Source organism: Marmota monax, unplaced genomic scaffold, assembly GCF_021218885.2.
Source record: "Marmota monax isolate L192 unplaced genomic scaffold, Marmota_monax_Labrador192_F-V1.1 WCK01_AAM20220418_F8-fsc00110, whole genome shotgun sequence".
NCBI lineage: Eukaryota > Metazoa > Chordata > Mammalia > Rodentia > Sciuridae > Marmota > Marmota monax.
In genome coordinates this window covers 6077006-6096490 of record NW_026694633.1, presented here as the reverse complement: position 1 = coordinate 6096490, position 19485 = coordinate 6077006, and the positions used below count along the sequence as shown (strand labels likewise).

The 19485-nt window shown below is 37.7% G+C and overlaps 1 protein-coding gene across 1 annotated transcript in view; it reads left to right on the top strand.

The window, feature by feature from the left end:
* The window catches only part of Spata16 (spermatogenesis associated 16), a 253126-nt gene that overhangs the window by 224075 nt on the left and 9566 nt on the right, over positions 1–19485 (top strand). Inside the window, exons 8-9 of the mRNA XM_046422884.1 lie at positions 766–930; positions 3516–3599. Coding sequence (XP_046278840.1) covers positions 766–930; positions 3516–3599 — 249 coding nt within the window. The remainder of the gene's footprint in view (positions 1–765; positions 931–3515; positions 3600–19485) is intronic.

Below are 19485 nucleotides of genomic sequence, written 5' to 3'. Positions count from 1 at the left end.
TTCTGTGTCTCCTATTGAGCATCTCAGTTTATACTAAACTTTTTAGAGAAGGTAATGTTTCCTCTTTTGTGGAAAGCAGTAGCAAACACACAAGAGGATCTCCTTATTCTAAGTTGCCTACCTAAAAATGCTTAAAATACCAATAGATTCATGGTAGGGAGTGGAGGGGGATATCTACAAATGTAGACAAGACTGCTTCAAGATGGTTCATGTCAGTTGTTGAAGTGGTCCTCAGGGGCAGGGTGAACTGCTATGGGACAGGACCCAGTGCAGGCCATCCAATAAGAACTAAAGAGAAGGGCAGAGCCAGAGGTTTAATGTAAGCCATCAGAGTAAACAGAATTCAACTTGCATCAAATGTTTCCACTTGCATAAGACAGTAAGCAACTCTTAGCTCTTCTGATGCTATGGTGATGCAGACACAGTCATCTCTTCTAGTTAGACACAGCCTCATGAGATCACCACTAGGAGAGCACCGGTACAATTTCAGTCCATCTTTTCCCTTCAGTCCATCTCCCTAATGCAGGGCAACCAGCAAACTCATCTCGACAGTTCTGCAGAGAGCTCCCTTTTATATATATTCACCTACTAGAAAAAAAAATGTTTAGGCAATTTTCTAAACTGATAGAAGAAAACATTGATTTACAATAGAAACCGTGCTTCAAAAGATGTAAATGTAATATACCAAGCCCTGATTTTGGTGCCCAGGGAGAGGTCTATTCCTGTGGTTTTGTTCCACAACATTTCCCTTCACTGTGCGACCAGGGGAGCATGTGTGTGTGCTCGGGCGTGATGGAGAAGTTGCAGTACGCCAGCCTCCTCAGCCAGCTGCAGAGAGTAAAGGAGCAGTCCCAAGTGATTAATCAAGCAATGGCAGAGCTAGCAACCATTCCCTATCTACAGGACATCAGTCAACAGGAGGCGGAATTGGTAAGTATTTGTTTTTCTTTGTTTAAGGCTTTCCCAGGCCCTGAGTCAACAGAAGAGTGATATGGTCTTGGGGGGGAAAAAAAGAAGTTGTGATAATAAATGTAGCCTGAAGGCAAACTCCCTATCTCTCATGAAGCATTTTAATGAAGAAACTGGGAAAGTGTAGGGTGAGTGTCTGGTTTTTCTTTGCTCACGTGGACTAGTTTCCATTTTTCATAACAACAATTTTGTGATGTATTAAAGACAGAAAGGAACTGACTATTCATATTGTGTATCAGGCTTTTTGTTTTAATTTCAATGAAGTGTTTCTTAGACAACAAGATATACAATCATATGATTCTCTTCTAGGGAAAATGAGAGGACAAAAGAGATACATATATAGAAAAACAACCACAAAATGGTCTTTGGTATTTTCATAATCACTTCTAGTACTACCAAATATTGAAAGGACCAAAACAGCACATACTAGTACATTTATGTAAATCAATAAAACATTGTTTATTTGGGAAAAAAATGTAGTTAGTGAAAAATAGCTGCTTTTTAAACTGAGTTTACTAGTTAACTCAGAAAACCAGACCTTTTGGCCTTATACAGACCCAGTCATAACTAGTTGAGGGAATAGGTAACAAACAATTTTCAAATACATGTGTGTATTATAATCATAATTAATATTAGAAATTGTAGCACCTTGTTTGAAAAACAATTATTAAACAGTTAGCTGCCCATTCAAGGAAAGGTAAAATATACTCTATGTAGAGATCCTAATGTGTTTTAGGGAAGGGCTCTTTGCTTTGAAGCTCTAATTGAGAGTAGCTAAAACTAATTATAGACCTGAATTGACTTCACATAGTACAGCCCGAACTGATTTCCTGTAATCTTCAGATAACTAAAAGAACCTGCCCTTTTTGAGCTTTTAAAGATATAACCAAGAAATGATCTGCCAGGATTTATAATGTTCATCTAAACCTGTTTAGAGTGTATTAAATAAATACTGATATTTAGAGTAAGTATATAAAATGGTCTGCCTTGCCAAATAATAAAATTGTGTATACCAAAGATGAAAACTATGAAGTAAATCTATTAATCAAAGAATTACTAAGTCAAAACTGGCAATAAGACTTTCTAAACCTTTAAGGTTGTGTGCAGAACACCTTCTAAAAGGCTAAGTAAGTGTTTATCCTGCCATTTATAAGGCATTCAGGAGTGCAGTAAGTTTGGAGCTTTCAAAGAGCATATTATAGCCAATTTTACATGATTAATGCTCCTCTGAGATAAGAGAAAGCAAAGAAAATGTTAATTTAGGAAGCCAGCAAAATGTTGATCCTGTCTTCCTGAAAAGCACATTCAAGATTTAAATGAAAAATACAGGGGAGTTCACTGCACTTAAGTCTTCTTAACCAAACATCTATTTTTTTTTGGGGGGGATGCTATTTTCCTGCTGGAAATACTTATTTTTCAAAATATACATAGAGCACAAAACTAGTGTTATTGACATCCCTTCCTAATATGCAATTTTTCAGTATCTGAAACCTTGGGAAATGGAATTTCATGGGATATTTTTATAATTTATATGCTCACAAAGAAAAAAATTAGATATATATGGATATATGTGCAAGCCAGACATTTGAAAAGTATGTATCTTGCAAGATCTCATCACCTTCAGTAATAGATTTTACTTTTCAACTTCCAAGTATGGGTTAACTTAGAAAATAAATCCTAGTAATACCTTGTACAGTGCTATATCAACAGTGACTGCTCAACAGAAGATATTTGAATGACTCAACTCTGCCCTCCTACGCAAGCTTTGCAATATCCAAAGCGCAGAGAGATTATCGAAGGGTTCATACCGTGTGAGGCCACAGTGAACTGAACCGATATCTGTTCTTTTTTTAGAGAATTTTTTTTAAACTATGAATACCACAAGGCTTGATGAAGCTTTAATTTTGCAGCCACATACACATCATGTGTACAGGATTGTTTGCAACTGGAATATTCCAGGTACCTCTTCTGGGCAAAGTGTAACATGTTTAAAACTTGCCTTTGGCATCTAAAAAAAAAGAAAGAAAGAAAAAAGACTTGGTTATTTCAAAATTTTAACAAAGAAAAGAACAGTGAAAGAACCTAAATGAGCTAGATTCTTTAAGAGGCAATAAAACAGCACAATCTTAGTATTGTCCTCTGGTGAGCTTTTGCGTGATGCCTAGAATTATGATACATTAGCCTCAGGAGAAAACACTCAAATGTATTCATGTACTACATGCCATTTCCTGGGAGAATTAACTACTGCCTTCATTCTTTACAACCCAAATCTGTTTTTAACAAAACATCAACATTTACTACATTAAAACCTATATGTTTTCTACAAATTTTCAAGAAGAATCTTTCCATTGTTTCAATATTTTATGTCTGCAATAATACTCAGTAATGACTGAAGCAAAGATGAGGTGGCAGTGTTCATTGTGGGAAAGATGAGTAATAAAATCATCAGCGTACAAATGATTTTTTAATTAGGTTCTAATCTGTGTATTTAGAGAAGTTATTTCTGTGTGAATTCCACACTGATAATTTTTATCTTGGTGCCACAGCTGCAGTCGCTAATGGCAGATGCTATGGACACCCTTGAAGGAAGAAGAAGCGATAAAGAACGTGTGTGGAATACAATCCAAAAGGTAAAACTTTGAGCTGAAGGAAAAAGGTATATTATTCTCAAGGAAAATGTCCATCTTGGGTCAAATCTGTTTAGAAGATAAAAAGAAAGGAAAAAGGAAAGTTCTTTAGTTTATATTCTGTTTTCTTCTTTAAGTAAATACAGCTCTCTCCCTGAGACAAAACCAAAATCAAATATGGATTTATTTAATCTGTTCCCTCGGGTCAGCTTCCTTTCCAACAGACTGGTCATATGTTTTCGTGATTCTGCTCATTTTCATATTGTTTGAAAGTGTCTGCTTCTCCAATATTGGTTATGAGAAATCTTTAAAGCCTTTTCATCAGTATTTGAGTCCATTCCCCAACTGTTTTCCACAGTTTCTGTCACTTGAGAAATAATGGCAGGGCTGGGGTTATAGCTCAGTGGTAGAGCACATTACCCAGTGGTAGTATAAGGCACTGGGTTCGATCCTTAGCACCACGTAAGTAAATAAAATAAAGGTAATGAGTTCATCTACAACTAAACATTTTTTTTAAGAAAGAATGGCTACATTTCCTAGAATGGTGAGTAACATGTTGGTGGTTAGAAGTGGAGGAACATTCCTTCCTTGGCCACTGGAGCTCAAATGCAACAAGCAGAGTTGCACCTGGTCCCAGTACTTGGGAGAGTTGTGTGACACTAAAGGAGCACAGAGAAAACTGTAAGCGTCTGTAGTGTTGGGTCTCCAGTCCAGCTCCAGGTAGTAACTTCTGACAGTTTGCTCCCCAGTCTCCTCCCATCGCTCTCAGAACCCAAAAAGGGAGACTGGTGTCAGGAGATGTGGAAAGAGCAGAACAAAGAAGCCTTCATTGAAGAGGTAACCAACATCCCTGAGGGACTCTGGTACATCTAAGGAAGTACATGTCTCCTGAAATCAACTTATTTGTGCTAAGATACATATAAAATATAAATCAACAGAACTGAGCAAATATGTGTTGCCTATCTACTGTGCTGGAAAGCACCCTAGGTATTAGGGATATTGAGCTAAGAAAAACAGACATGGCCCCTACCCATAGGATGGGCCATGCCATCTAGACAGCTACTTATATGTTTATTGAGTATTACAGGAAAAAGGAGATATTCAGGAACCTGTGGCAACAGATAGCAGGAGAACAGCCTGACCTGGGAGATCAGAAAAATCCATCTCCAAGAATGTGATGTGTATACAATATTTCAAGGATGTCTCATAGTCATCCAGGTGAAGGGTGGGATTTCCAGAGGGAGCAGCTTGCTCCAAGAGCACAAAGAAAGTGTGGCATGTCACAAAGCTGACAAAAGACTAAAGTAAAGAAGATATTTCAAAAAGAAGCACAGTGGCAACCAAAGTCACGTCACAGGTCTTATAATTTGAGCTAAGGATGCAGAATGTTTCCAAGTATATTTATCTAGAAAATGGATTGAGGACAACTGTAGAGCCGTGGTAAGAATAGTTTGAGGGGCTCCAGAAATGTGTGGAGGAGAGTTATTAGAGATGAGGGTCATCCAGGGGAGGTTTGGTGGTGGCTTAGTTGAAGGCAGTGGGCGAAGAGGAGAGAAGCAGACAAACAAAAAATATTCAGGAAGCCAAAGCTGTAGGCCTTGTTCACTGTTGGGATGCTGGAATTGAGAGAATACCCAAGGTTAAGAAGGATGCCTAGCGATTAGGCCGGGGATAAGGTTTGTTAATGCCATTTACTAAGGAAGGAAATTGTCTTGGGTACAGCTTTTGGCTGAGAATATAAATTCCTTTAGAGTCCAGTCAGGAGACAGAAACCATACTAAATATTTGAATAATTTAATATGAAGAATGGTTAACTAACTATGAAACTATTAATTAGGTAACTGAAAAAGCAAAGTAGAATAGTAAGTTTTCATAGAGGAAGCAATTAAAGAAAGCAACCACCATCCCTCAGGGCTAGGGAACCAGGGAAGGGATTGGAATGACTACAACTTAGAAATTTGGAACAGGGATCCTACTGAGCCAAAACTCAGACCTCTATTAGAAGACCCTGCTCAGCTCCTCCTGGTGTCACTCAGCTCAAAGGAGAGGTCCTGACCAGCTGGAACCCAGACCTCCCAGAAAGTCTAACTGTGGATAGTGACAGGGAGGGAAGTGGTAATGGGGGTAATTCTGCCACTTCAGGGAAAACTACATTCCCCTGCTACTTCAGAAAATAATGTGTATTTCTGGATTGAAGGTTTGGTCAAGAGATGCTTACAGGAACCCCCAAGCAGACAAAAGTAAACAAGAAGCAGAGGAGAGGGGAAAGTCCTTTTTTTAATTTATTTTTTTAAATACATGACAATAGTGGAATACATTACACTCATTATTACCCATACACAGCGCAACTTTTCGTAACTCTATATATAAAGTATGTTCATGCCAAATTATGCCATTATACATGTACTCTTTTTTTTGCATTACAATTCCTAATACACATATATACCACAGTTTTTCTTATCTCTGTATATAAGGTATGTGGACACCAAATTCAAATCTTCATACATATATTTTGTATAATGATGACCCTCACATTCCACCATCCTTGCTATTCCCCTTCCCTCTCCCTCTCCCTCCCACCCCTCTTCCCTATCTAGAAATAATCTTCCCCCCATGCTTTCCCTCCCTATCCCACTTTGAGTCACCCCACTTATATCAGAAAAACATTCAGCATTTGTTTTTTGGGGATTGGCTAATTTCACTTAGCATAATCTTCTCTAATGCCATCCATTTACCTGAAAATGCCATAATTTTATTAATTTATTTATTATTTTATTAATATTCCATTGTGTATAAATGCCACATTTTTTATCCATTCATCCGCTGAAGGACATCTAGATTGGCTCCACAGTTTAGCTATTGTGAATTGTGCTGCTATAAACATTGATGTGTCTGTGTCTCTGTAGTATGCTGATTTTAGGTCCTTTGGGTATAGTCCGAGAAGAGGAATAGCTGGGTCAAATGGTGGTTCCATTCCCAGATTTCCGAGGAATCTCCATACTGCCTTCCAAATTGGCTACACCAATTTGCAGTCCCACCAGCAATGTATGAGTGTACCTTTTTCCCCACATTCTTGCCAACACTTGTTGGTGTTTGTCTTCATAATAGCTGTCATTCTGACTGGAGTAAGATGGTATCTTAGAGTAGTTTTGATTTGCATTTCTCTGGTTGCTAGAGAGGATGAGAATTTTTTCATACATTTGTTGTTGATTGTATATCCTCTCTGAGAAGTGTCTGTTCAGTGAAACAGGTAGTATCACTACACCAGCCCTTAAACTGTACTACAGAGCAATAGGAACAAAAACAGCATAGTATTGGCACCAAAACAGGCTGGTAAACCAATGGTACAGAATAGAGGACACAGAGACTAACCCACAAAATTACAACTATTTTATATTAAACAAAGGTGCCAAAAGCATGCACTGGAGAAAAGATAGCATCTTCAACAAATGGTGCTGGGAAAACTGGAAATCCATATTCAACAAAATGAAATTGAATCCCTATCTCTTACCATGCACAAAAGTTAACTCAAAATGGATCAAGGATCTAAGAATTAAACCAGAGACTCTGTGTCTAATAGAAGAAAAAGTAGGCCCTAATCTTCATCACGTGGGGCTAGGCCCCAACTTCCTTAATTAGACGCCTAAAGCACAAGAATTAAAACCAAGGATCAACAAATGGGACAGATTCAAACTAAAAAGTTTTTTCTCAGCAAAAGAAATAATCTGTGATGTGAACAGGGAGCCTACATCCTGGGAGCAAATTTTTACCCCTCACATATCAGATATAGCACTAATCTCTAGGGTATATAAAGAGCTCAACAAGATAAGCACCAAAAATAAATAAATAAATAAATAAATAAATAATCTAATCAATAAATGGGAAAGTACTTTATTCCTCCTCTAGTGCCCACAATTGCTAGAACAAAGAGTTAGCAAAGCAAAAATGGGGTTTGCAGAGTTCCAGCATCACGGTGCAGACCACAGAAGGGTGGATTCAGAGTTGAGAGACTCAGGGTAGTAATAGGCACAAAAGTCTATTGAAACTGAGGTGCTGGCAAGATACCCAAGGGAATGTACAGAAGCCTAGAGTTCTAGATAAAAAGAGTAAAAGAAAAAAGTGGAAAAAAAAAAGACTGAATAGAGACAGAGATTTCTTAGTCATTGGCCAATTGTATTAAGTGAAATCATTTGAGTGGGTGATATTACTGAGAAAGAGTGTACAAAGTAAAGAAAGGAAAGCTTTGAAGAGCACATTGCAAATATAGGAAGAGAAACCTACAAAGGGAACTAAGAAGGGCTAGTAAAAGGGATTAAGCGAGAGGTCAAACAAACCCAGTGCTAAAGACTGGGTTGTCAAGCAATGTAAGCAAATGTTTCTTTGAACCATAAAAACAATGTTTAAAATGGGGTCAGAAACTAGACCCCTGTTCCTCATACTACACAAAAATCAATTCAAATGGACCCAAGACCTAGGAATTAGACTGGAAACTGTGCCACTCCTATAAAAATTAAAAAAAAAAAAATGTAGGGTTAACATTCCAACATACAGACAGGGCAAAGATTTCTTGAACAAGACTCCTAAAGCTCAGGAAATAGTGTCAAGGATTAATAGATGGGATAGCATCAAATTTAAAAGCTTATTTACAGCAAAGAAAACAATTGAGAATGTGGAGAGGGGCTAGGGTTGTGGCTCAGTGGTAGAGTGCTCGCCTAGTGCGGGTGAGGCACTGGGTTCATCCTCAACACCACACAAAAATAAATAAATAAAAATAAAGGCATTGTGTCCACATACAACTAAAAATATATATTTTAAAAAAAAAAGAATGTGGAGAACCTACAGAATGCAAGAAAATCTTCTCTAACTTCTCTTCTGTTTTGCTCAGCTTTTTCACTGCTGTAACCAACACACCTGACAAAAACAACTAGAGGAGCAAAAGTTTACTTCAGGGCTCATGGTTCAGAGGTCTCAGTCCATAGACAACTGGCTCCATTCCTTAGGGCTTGAGGTGAGGCAGAACATCATGGCAGGAAAGTGTAGTAGAGGAAAGAAGCTCAAGATATCACCCCAAGAAGCAGACAGACACTAACTAAGCTCAGCTCAAAAAATATATTTACCCAAAGGCACACCCCAATGACCCACCTCCTCCAGCCATACCCTACCTGCCTACAGTCATCACTCAAGTTAATCCTTATCAGGGAATTAAAACACTGATTGAATTAAGGCTCTCATAACTCAATGATTTCACCTCTAAACCTTCTTTCATGAGCTTTATATAAGAGCTTTCAGGGGACAACTAATATGTAAACCATATTATCTTCTGACAGAGAATAAATATCAGAATATTCAAAGAACTCAAAAAAAAAACCAAAAAAAAAACAAACAAACAACCCAATCAATAAATGGGCAAATGAACTAAGCAGACACCTCTCAAAATAAGAAATACAAACAGCCAACAAATATATTTTAAAAGTTCAACATCTTTAGCTATTAGGTAAATACAAGTCAAAACTACACTGAGATTTCATTTCATATCAGTCAGAAATGGCAGTAATCAAGAATACAAACCATAATAAATGCTGAAAAGGAACACTTTTATACTCTTGGTGGAATTGTAAATTACTATAACCACTATGGAAATCAATATGGAGGCTCCTCAAAGACTAGGCATGGAACCACCACAGGACCCAGCTATACCACTCCTCAGTATCTATCCTAAAGAATTAAAGTCATCATACTATAGTGATACATGTATGACCATGTTTATAGCAACACAATTCACAATAGCCAAATTATGGAATCAACCTAATGGATAAAGAAAATATGTACACACACACACACACACACACAAATGGAGTTTTATTCAGCCATAAAAAAATAAAATTATGTCATTTGCAGGAAAATAAATGGAACTTGAGAGCATTATGTTAAGCAAAATAAGCCAAACTCATAAAATTAAAGGTTGAATGTTTTCTTTCATATGTAGAAGCTAGAGAAGAAAAGGAAGAGAAAGAGGTGGGGATCTGGGTAGCTCATAAAAATGAAAAGGAGAGCAGTAGAGGAAAGTGACCAGAGGAGGAAAAGGAGGAAATGGGAAAATGCTGGGGAATGACATTGACCAAATTATATTGTTATATAATGTACATGTATTAATATGTATCCATGAATTCCACTATTGTGTATTGTATATACCAATAAAGAATATGGGAAAATTAAAAATCAACATTCCTTATCCAAATATATTTTGATAATATAATATTTCTTTGAGAATATTCTTTATCAAAAACATGTTAACTTAAAAATTATTCTTAAATGAAATAAAATGGGGTCAGTAAACAACACTCTGCAAGTCAAATATAACACACAACCTACTTTTGGCAGTAAAGTTTATTGCATACAGCCATGCCAATCACTTACATATCGTCTACATTAACTTAGCTAAGTTGAATAGTTGCCACAACCACTGTTACAGATCACAAAGTCTGACATATTTACTATCTGGCCCTATACAGAATAACTTAGCTATACTCTGATTTAGAGCATTATCCTTCCCAGAAATATTTGCACTAGTAAGTTAATATTTACATTTACGAATCCAAGAGATGATAGGGCAACAGTCCAATTATTAAATTGCAGAGACCAGCCGCAAAGGTGGAAGAGTCCAACATCTATCTGTATCCTGCAGACAACTACTTATTCCAGCTCACTCTAAGCTAGCGTTTTTGATACCCTTGTTCATAGGAATGCTTAGCCTGTGGTTTCTCATTTTGTCCCTAATTTAGTTATCTATTACTGCTTAACAAACCACCCTGTTACCGTTTGGAGAAGAGGTGTCCCCCAAAAGCTCCTATATTAACGCAAGAATGTTTGGAGGTGAAATGATTGGATTGTGAGAGCTGTAACTTGATAATCAGTCCATCCTCGCGTGAATGGTCTGTATTGCTAACCATAAGTAGGTAGGGTCTGGCTGGAGGAGGAAGCAAGGGAACATACCCTGAAAGGACACATCTTCCCTGTGGTCTCTCCTCTCTCTCTGCTTCTTGATTGTTCTTGAGCTGAGCAGCTTTCCTCTGCTGGACTCTTCCCCCATGCTATTATGCCTTACCTTGGGCTCCAAGCAATGAAGCCAGCCATCTATGAACTGAGACCTCTGAAATTATGAGCCCGAAATAAACTTTTCCAACAACTTGATATTATCAGACCTCTATGTTGACAATACCACTAGGTAGCTCTTGCAATTACTCTCTGACAGTTCAATCTAGTGCCTTCTGTGCATGGGTTAGAGTCCTGTGAAGGTAGGAATGGTCTGCGCTCCAAAATGGCTGCTCACATAGCTGACACTTAGCCCTTATCAGCTGAGGCAACTGACTGGAATGCCTAAGTTTGATCTCTCCACATGAATTAGGCTTTAAACAGCATTGCAGCTGGGTTCCAAAAGGAACGATTTCCAGAGGTAGGAAGTAAAAACTATCAGTCCTCTTAAAGGCTAGTCCCAGAACTGGCAGAGCAACTCCACCATATTCTATTGGTCAAAGCAGTCACAGACCAGCCTGGATTCAAACAGCTGGGGAATAAATCAATGAAAAGGTGACATGCACATTCAGTGAGAGAATGAAATAATGGCAACCATCTTCAAGACAATGTAGAGTAGCAGAATGATTCTGTGACCCCAGCTGGAAAAATACCTTCAAGCAAGTAGAAGTTGGGAAGATAGTAAAGTCAAGGCATCCCAGGCCTCGAAGATTGTGACACAACACAGCCACTGCACCCAACCACTGGGAGTCTAGAAAGACTCACTGGTGAGCAGCCAATCTTTCCAAATTAAAAGACCTGGTAATGATCATAGCTTTCTAAATGGAAGCTCCTGAGAGGTCTTTAGGAAGATGTGAATGGGAAGGAACAGGGTGCCAAATTTTTCCCAAGGGCTTTTAATTTGGTTAATGTGACTCCACAAAGGATGATCGTATCACTTTCAGACAATTCCGGTAGCAAGTAAGTAATTTCCTTTTACTGCTACAGAGTTAATTTGCGTGTGCAGGAAAAAAAATAATTAAAAAAAAAAACCTAATTGTACAAGCTACACTGTGTTCTGATCTCACTAGAAGTTGATATCAACATCACCACCTCTGAGATCTGTTATCTGTAATAGAAACAGCTGTTGTACCTAATGAAAACACTTGAAATTTTCATCGGAAGCAGCAGAATTATAGCAGAAGCTCCTAGTTCCACATAGTTAAAGGGTCTGTCAGAATCTCCATTACCTAACACAATTTTCTGGGCTCCACTTTGTTATAGGTCTATAAAAAACCTATCAAGATGAAATCTGATTCATGAGAGCTGACCTCCTGTCTACATTTTTTTGTTTGTTTGTTTTCTTTGAAGTTTCTCTAAGAACCCAAAAAGAGAGGGAATGAAAACTGTCATTTTTCCCCCTGATTCATCAGAATGATTGTTTTGGTTTGGTTTGGCTTTGCAAAGTATTCCATTTGTACTAAATAACTCAAGATAGATAATTAGGTAAGTTGTATTAAAAAAACGAAGAAAGGGGCTGGAGCTGTAGGTCATTGGTAGAGCGCCCGCCTCGAATGTGTGAGGCACTGAGTTCCATCATCAGCACCATGTAAAAATAAATAAAGATATTGTGTCCAACTACAACTAAAAATATATTTTTTTAAAAAGGGGAGGAAGGTACATAGGTTCATTTTCTTATGTCAGAAAAATCCCATGTCATAGCATATTTAATTAAATGTATCATACTTTTCATTGTTTGTGTCTATAACAAAAGTCCCTAGGACGCACACCCTTTTGCATCCCACAGATCCCACACTGCTCCTTCATGGGTTCACCCAAAATTTACTGGGCTTCTCTCCTGCATCAGACTCTGTCCTAGACATTGGAGATGCAGCCATGTAACAGCAGTGCCATTGCAGTGTTTGTTTCCTATTGAAGTAGGCAATACAGGACCTAAGAGAAATAGAGAATATGTGATAAAGTAATAAATTCCATGGGGGGAGGAAGCATAATAGGAAAATGAAAAGGCCCAAGTCGGGGAGAAAATCATGCAAATATCTGGGGGAGATCATTCCAAAAAGAGGAAAGAACATACGCAAACCCCTGGTTGAGTATGCTGGACATGTGCAAGGAACAGCAAAGAGGGCAGGGTGACTGGAGAGCAATGAAAGAGGAATATGGTGACATGAGAGAGGACACAATACTTTGCAAAAACAAACAAAAACCTCAGCACTCTAAGATGCCAAGTGGAGAATTAGAAATCGATTGAATGGGGCAAGGGTAAAAGCAGGGACACTAGTAAGTATGTTATTGCAGTGATCCAGGGGAGTGCTCAGGGTGGCTTGAACCCTACACCCTGCTGGTGGCCCTGCAGGTGAGAAGTGGTCAGATTCCGTCTTCTATTCAGAACAACAGCAAAAGCTTATTTAGTGAAAGAGGCTAAAACTGTAAAACAAACAAACAACACTCTGAACCAGAAATTAGTAGACAAATTAGGTCTATAATAAATCAGGTCAGATGTCACTTCCTTCCTCTGGGCCTCAGTTTTCTTATCTGTAAAATAAGAGTATTGGACTAGAAGATTCTCAAGCCCTTTATCAGCTCTGAATGAATGGATCCGTTGAAAGCCAGACCACCAAAATTGAACAATAAGAGTTAATATTTACTGAACTCTTAATATATAACAACAGTCTCCTTTTCACTACACATTTTATAGATTCACTAAAATTATAAATGTATTAAACAGAGAAGTTTAGCAGTTTGCCTAAAGTCACACAGCCAGTAACTCTCAGAGCCAAGACTTGATGTGATTTTGAAGCATAATCTTTCTTTGATAGAAGCCCAAGATTTGTGCTGCCTGAAAAATTGAGTGACAAGCACTGTATGATGGCTGAACATTCTAGTATGAGTCCAAGTGGCAAATTAAAGTGACCTCCAGCCAAAGTGAAGTTTGGCCATGAACTAACCCACTTTATAATCAATTCTCAAAGTAAAGTTTTTCAATCCAAGCCAAAGAAGTCACCAAGGAATTTTTGGTTTAGTTTATCCTTATAACCCACTTATGTAGGATCCTGCTTCTCTGTTCCTTTATTTTGCATTTATAGCCAGAAAGAATACCAAGCTTAAATCTGCAAATCCTTGACCTTTAATTCAGTTCCCACTCAGGCGCCCTCAAGCAAGCCACAGCCTCCTGAGAAATGTAATGTGTTGATACCTGTTCCACTTTCAGATTCAACAATTTTGTGTTACTCACCATTGAATCCTGATACCCTTTCAAGTCTTAGGAACTAGGTCTGAAGATAAATAGAAAGGGGGGGGGGGGGGTCTCGAAAAAGCATCCTCATTCCAGCTGTTAAGTTGGAACACTCCTCTTTCTCCCCACCAAGAATCAAACAGTAAGCAACTCTCTGCAATCAAAAGGAAAAGTTCCTTGTTCTTCATTTACAAAGCTCAAGTGTCTCACTGAGAAGATCAGCATTTAACCTGGTAAAACATATTGTCTTGTACTCCTGTGCCTCTGGATCACTGATTTGAGACTAAATGAGGAAAAATAAACTTTGTTATTTTAAAAGTAATGAGAGAAATGCTCTGCAATATAATCACGGAGCCTGTGAGTTTTCATGAAGAGAAATGCTACTTTGAAATTTCACCTAGGATTATGACATACATCAATGAATCCCTACTGACACGGTGTAAGTGGGTATCTTTAAATCATCCATGTGAATGCATTCAAAATTATTTACCTTTTTGTGTTCCTTTTAATCTCAGATCTTTAACTTATAAATCATATGCATTGTCATCATACAGAAATGACATTCACTGATACACTAATTTGGTTTTTTCGAGTCATATGTCACTTAGCAACTTTGCTCCACTCAGGACTTTTGACACAGGCAAACAAACAGGGGAGGATACAAATTTGGGGAATGGGGCAGGGGCAGTCAGGTTGAGGAAGAAGAGATGAAAGCAAATAGGAACATTTTATTTACTTTCCCCATCCGCATTCAAACCTGAACCCTTCCAGAAACTCTTCAGAGAGAGACTGCACACAGGGCACTATCATTCACCGGCCAGTCATTTGGGCTGACAAATATGTGGTTGGGTTAGTCCTTCTGAGAGTACTGCTGCCTTTTCAGAGATTCAGCAGTCGTACCATTCATTTGCAAAGCAGTTTTTCCGGCAATCAGGCTTTTCCTGTGTGTCTTGTTCTTTAAGGAGTCTCCGCAGATTTATTGCAATTTGATTGTGAATCTTCCAGCTTCTGGTTATGGGCTTCCTCATTAGCATATCCCCAAATTCCTTTACAGTGTGTGCTCTGAGCACCACTAAGCAGTTCTGTCCATGGCATAACGCAGCTCAAGTAGGGAAGCCTAAGTGCTCATATTGCTGACCATGCTGGGGAAGGAGGAAAAACTGCAGGCAGGCAGGAAGGGAGACAAGGCCCAAAGAGCTGAACGATGCTAGTCTCCTGGGATAAATCATCACAATTCTCAGGATAAATTGAGTCTGTGCCAATGGATATCCAGGACAGCCCCCTCTAGTGGAGAAGCCTTCAAAAATCTCTGGCAGAATGTAATGATTGAGCCTTGGGGCACGCAGACCTGAAGAAGAGGATCCCATCCTTCAGTGTTACACACAGCAAAGCCAACTGTAGCCTGAGGAGTAGAGAAAGTCAAAAGCCTGAGTTCCATCCAACTCCCTACCACAGTGAAATGCTGCAAATCTAGAAGATGAGTTGCAGTTACCACTTATGCCTATCTCCCTGTCCCTTGACCAGAAGGGGAAAGTATGGAGTACATTTGTTGTGTCAGTCAGCTTTCCAACATTGTGACAAAATACTTGAGGTAATCAATAAGGGAAAACATTTATTTTGGCTTAGTTTGACAACTTTTAGTCCCTGGTGGCTTGACCCTCTTGCTGTGAGCCTGTGGTAGCACAGTTTATCTTGGTAGGAGCGCACAGCAGAGAAGGCCCGTGTTACTCATCTCATAGCTTCTGGAAAGCAAAGGAAGAGACAGGAAGAGGCTGAAGTCCCAGTGTCCCTTCCAAGGGTGTGCTCCCAATATCTAACTTCCTTTCACAAGGCCCCTACTTAAAGTTCTGTCACCTCCCAATGGTACCACAGGCTGGTAACTAAGGCTTCAACACATTAGGCCTTTGGGGAGATAATCAAGACCCAAACTGTAGTATTCATTAAATATTTTCAGCAGCTACATCTGCCAATCACCCATTTCCCACCTGTACTTGGCCTTGCCTCCAAAACTAAGCACACCTCTTTTGTATCCTTTGTTTACTGAACTACTATCTTTCAAAACTTTGATGATTTGTCAGGAAATTTCTATAGTGGAAGAAGTATTTCTGTGCAAGAGTCAAATCCTAACACGGCTCTCATCTAGGGAGCATGTACCAGGAGCTTAGCCATTTTTAAATAGGAGTTTATCAAAGTGCAGACAGAGCTAATTTGATATCATGCACATGGACCTAATAAAATATTTTGCTACTCAACAAATTATCAAGCTATCTTCCTGTCTGAAGCTTGTTTCTGAGTAACTATAACAATTGAAACAAGCTATAGAAAATTTTACTTCATATAAATAAGTTAATATTGATGATGATGAATGTTATCAGTGATTATTATTGATCTCCTTATGTGCCAAGCTCTTCAACACATTATCACATTTAATGATTGCAACAACCCTAGCATAGAGACATCGTTATCTCTCCTTTGAAAGAGGAGGAAAAAGAGATTTGTAAAATTAACAAAGAAACAAACACAAGTTTGTAGTGCTAGGGTTTGAATCAAAGGCCCTGTTCCCAATCACTCTCTGAAATATTTATGTTTAAACAAATGCAATTGCTAAAAGTGAATGGCACAAAGAACACTGACTAACCCAAGCGCAGACCTGTAAGGAAGCCAGTGAGACAGGCTTTGAGTCTTCTTTGTGGCAGTGAGTAGGATAGAAGTATCAGAGTCTATTGCAGGCATCCACCATCCTTCTCTAGAGCACAGCCTACTGCCCATCTGGACACTTACCCACATTGCTTTGTAGCAGCTGCCTGACCAAACCTGAACCCCAGCACCCACAACTCTTGCCTAAATCATACTGATTTTATGTCTTCCCTCAGTAGACACATCATGTTTAGTTTTGCTTTGACAATTCATCATTTTTATTCTTCCTGCAACTTCAGGACTTCAAGAAAACAGCTAGAAGTCTAATCAGTTACTCAACAAATTACCAAGCTGTCGTCCTGTCTAAAGCTTATTGTTGCTCTGAAGGTCACTCTTCAGCGAGTTATATCTGCATTAGCATTCTGGGGTGCTTCAGGCTTCCAAGGAAAACACAGTTCTATGGTACACATGGACCATAACTTCACTCCAAGTTTTACCATCACAACACAGAAGATCTTGAGGCTGGGATTGGAACAAAGCATCCTTTACTTCCTTCTAAGTTCTTTGCCTGCATGACCCATTTACAAGCTAATATAGGGAAGTGACTAAGCAGAAATGGGAAGTGCTCATATTATTTCAAATCTGAAAGTGTTTTATCTTTGCAAAGGTTTTTCAGAATGCATCTTTTAAAAGTTGAGTGTAATATTGATTGGGGAACATAGGAGAAGAACATATATCTCGATTGTATTTTTGGACTGAAGAGGAAGTTTGCAGTTCATTCTACAAGTTGCTTCCTTTAAATTACTAAAAGTGTCTTCTTCGCTTGGTAGCCTAGCATTTTATTGCATATATTTTATACAGTTATGCAATTCTTCATAATTCTTGAAAATAACAGAACAACAGCTTATACCACTTCGTGGCTAAATGAACCATAGGACATCTTCCATTCTGTATTGAAAGTGGAATTAATACGGAGTTCACAGCAATTGACTTGTAGTTTATTCAGTCATTTGCAATATACTCATTACAGCTTCCCTATTTTGGAGAAGGACAAAAATAAAAGTAACTTTATATGCAATTATATGGGAAAGTATGGGTCATTTGTCTTTCTATGACTTTCTTAAAATATGCATTTGGAGACGAAGACAAGACACACAAATTCTCTAAACACAAATAAACCCATATCTCTTAGCATTATCAAAACTGTGTGAAACTTATATGTACTCTACTAAAATGGCTTTTTGTTGGAAAAAAGACTAGAGGAACATGAGATGGCTGGTGAAAAGACAACTATGCACATACTTTGGAGAGATCCTAGCCAGAGATAGGGTGAAGTGAGGCTCATCTGCATTAAAAGGAATTCATGATATTTTTGCTTCTTTTGACATCTGCTGGATAGAACCCTGCCATATCAGTATTAGAAAAATACAACTAAACCATAAAGTTTAAATGTGATCTTGAATCTCAAAACAAAATACCCAAAATGTCCAAATTTTAATCAGAGATCACTCATCAAGACAAGAACTAGGAAGACTCAAGTCAAATAAAGAAGACCATCAATAGATGCTAAGACAGAAATATGAGAAATGTTAGAATTATCTGACAAACATTTTAAAACAACCATCACAAAAATAACCAATCATAAACATACCTCAATGAAAAAATAGTCTCAGCAAGTAAATAAAATCTCATCAAAAGTAGAAGCTATAAATTAGAAACAAATCAAAACTTTAGAACTGAAAAATAACTAAACAAAATTGGGTGGGCTCAACAGCAGAATGAAGGGAACAGAGGGACAAATCAGTGAAATGAGAATAGGACAATGGATATTATCAAATATGAACAATAAGGAAAAAATAGACAAGGAGAAAACTGAACACAACCTCTGGGACCTGGGAGTTAGAGAAGCAAAGAGAACTTTCCAAATTTCCAAAAGACATACAACTATAGATTCAAGAGGTTGAATTAACTCTAAAAAAAGACAAAACCTAAAGAAATTTACACATAAAGAAATTTACAGAGAACATATCAGAATCAAACTTCTGGAAACGAAAGACAAAAACTCTTGAAAGCAGCAAAAGAGAGATGTGTACCACCTAATAAGGAAAACAACTCAAATAACAGTGGCTTTTTCATAAGAAAATATGGAGGCCAAAAGCAAGTGGCTCAATATTTTTCAAATATTAAAAGAAAATAATTTTTAACACAGAGTGTTAAACCCAATGAAGATATCTTTCAGGAATAAAAAAGAAATCAAGGCATTCTCAGAAAAAAACCTAAAAGAATTTGTCAATAGCAGAGCTACCCTAAAAATAATGACTAAAGTAAGTTCTCTAAGTGGAAAAGAGACAATGAAAGAAAGATCTCAAAATAAAAGACTGAAAGAATACAATAAGCAAACTGTGAGTATAAATAATAAACTTTCTTTTTGCTCTTCATGGTATCTGATGATGAAGCAAAAATACTAACATTGTATAATGTGGTTCTAAATGTATATACAGGAAACATGATAAGAATACTGTAAACTGGGAAGAATGAAGAGACATTTGAAAAGTATTGATTTTGAACTTCAGTCACACAAATGAACACACACACACACACACTATATATATATATATATATATATATATATATATATATATATATATATATAAAATACCTGGAGCAACTACATAAAAAGCAATACAAAAAGATATACACAAAGTATAATTCTAAAAAATGTATAAGTACTCATGAGTAAGACAAAAAATAAAATATAGACTAAGTTCCAACATACCAATAATTACATTAAATTTAAATGGCCTAAACACAGCAATTAAAAAGCAGAAATTGGCACAGTTGATTTCAAAATATGACCCAACTACATGTTAGCTACAAACTTAGTTCAAATATAATAGCACAGGCAAGTTTGAAGTCAAAGGACAGAAAAAGATAGACCATGTAAACATTAATAAAAGAAAAGAAGTGATGACTGATATTAGACAAAGT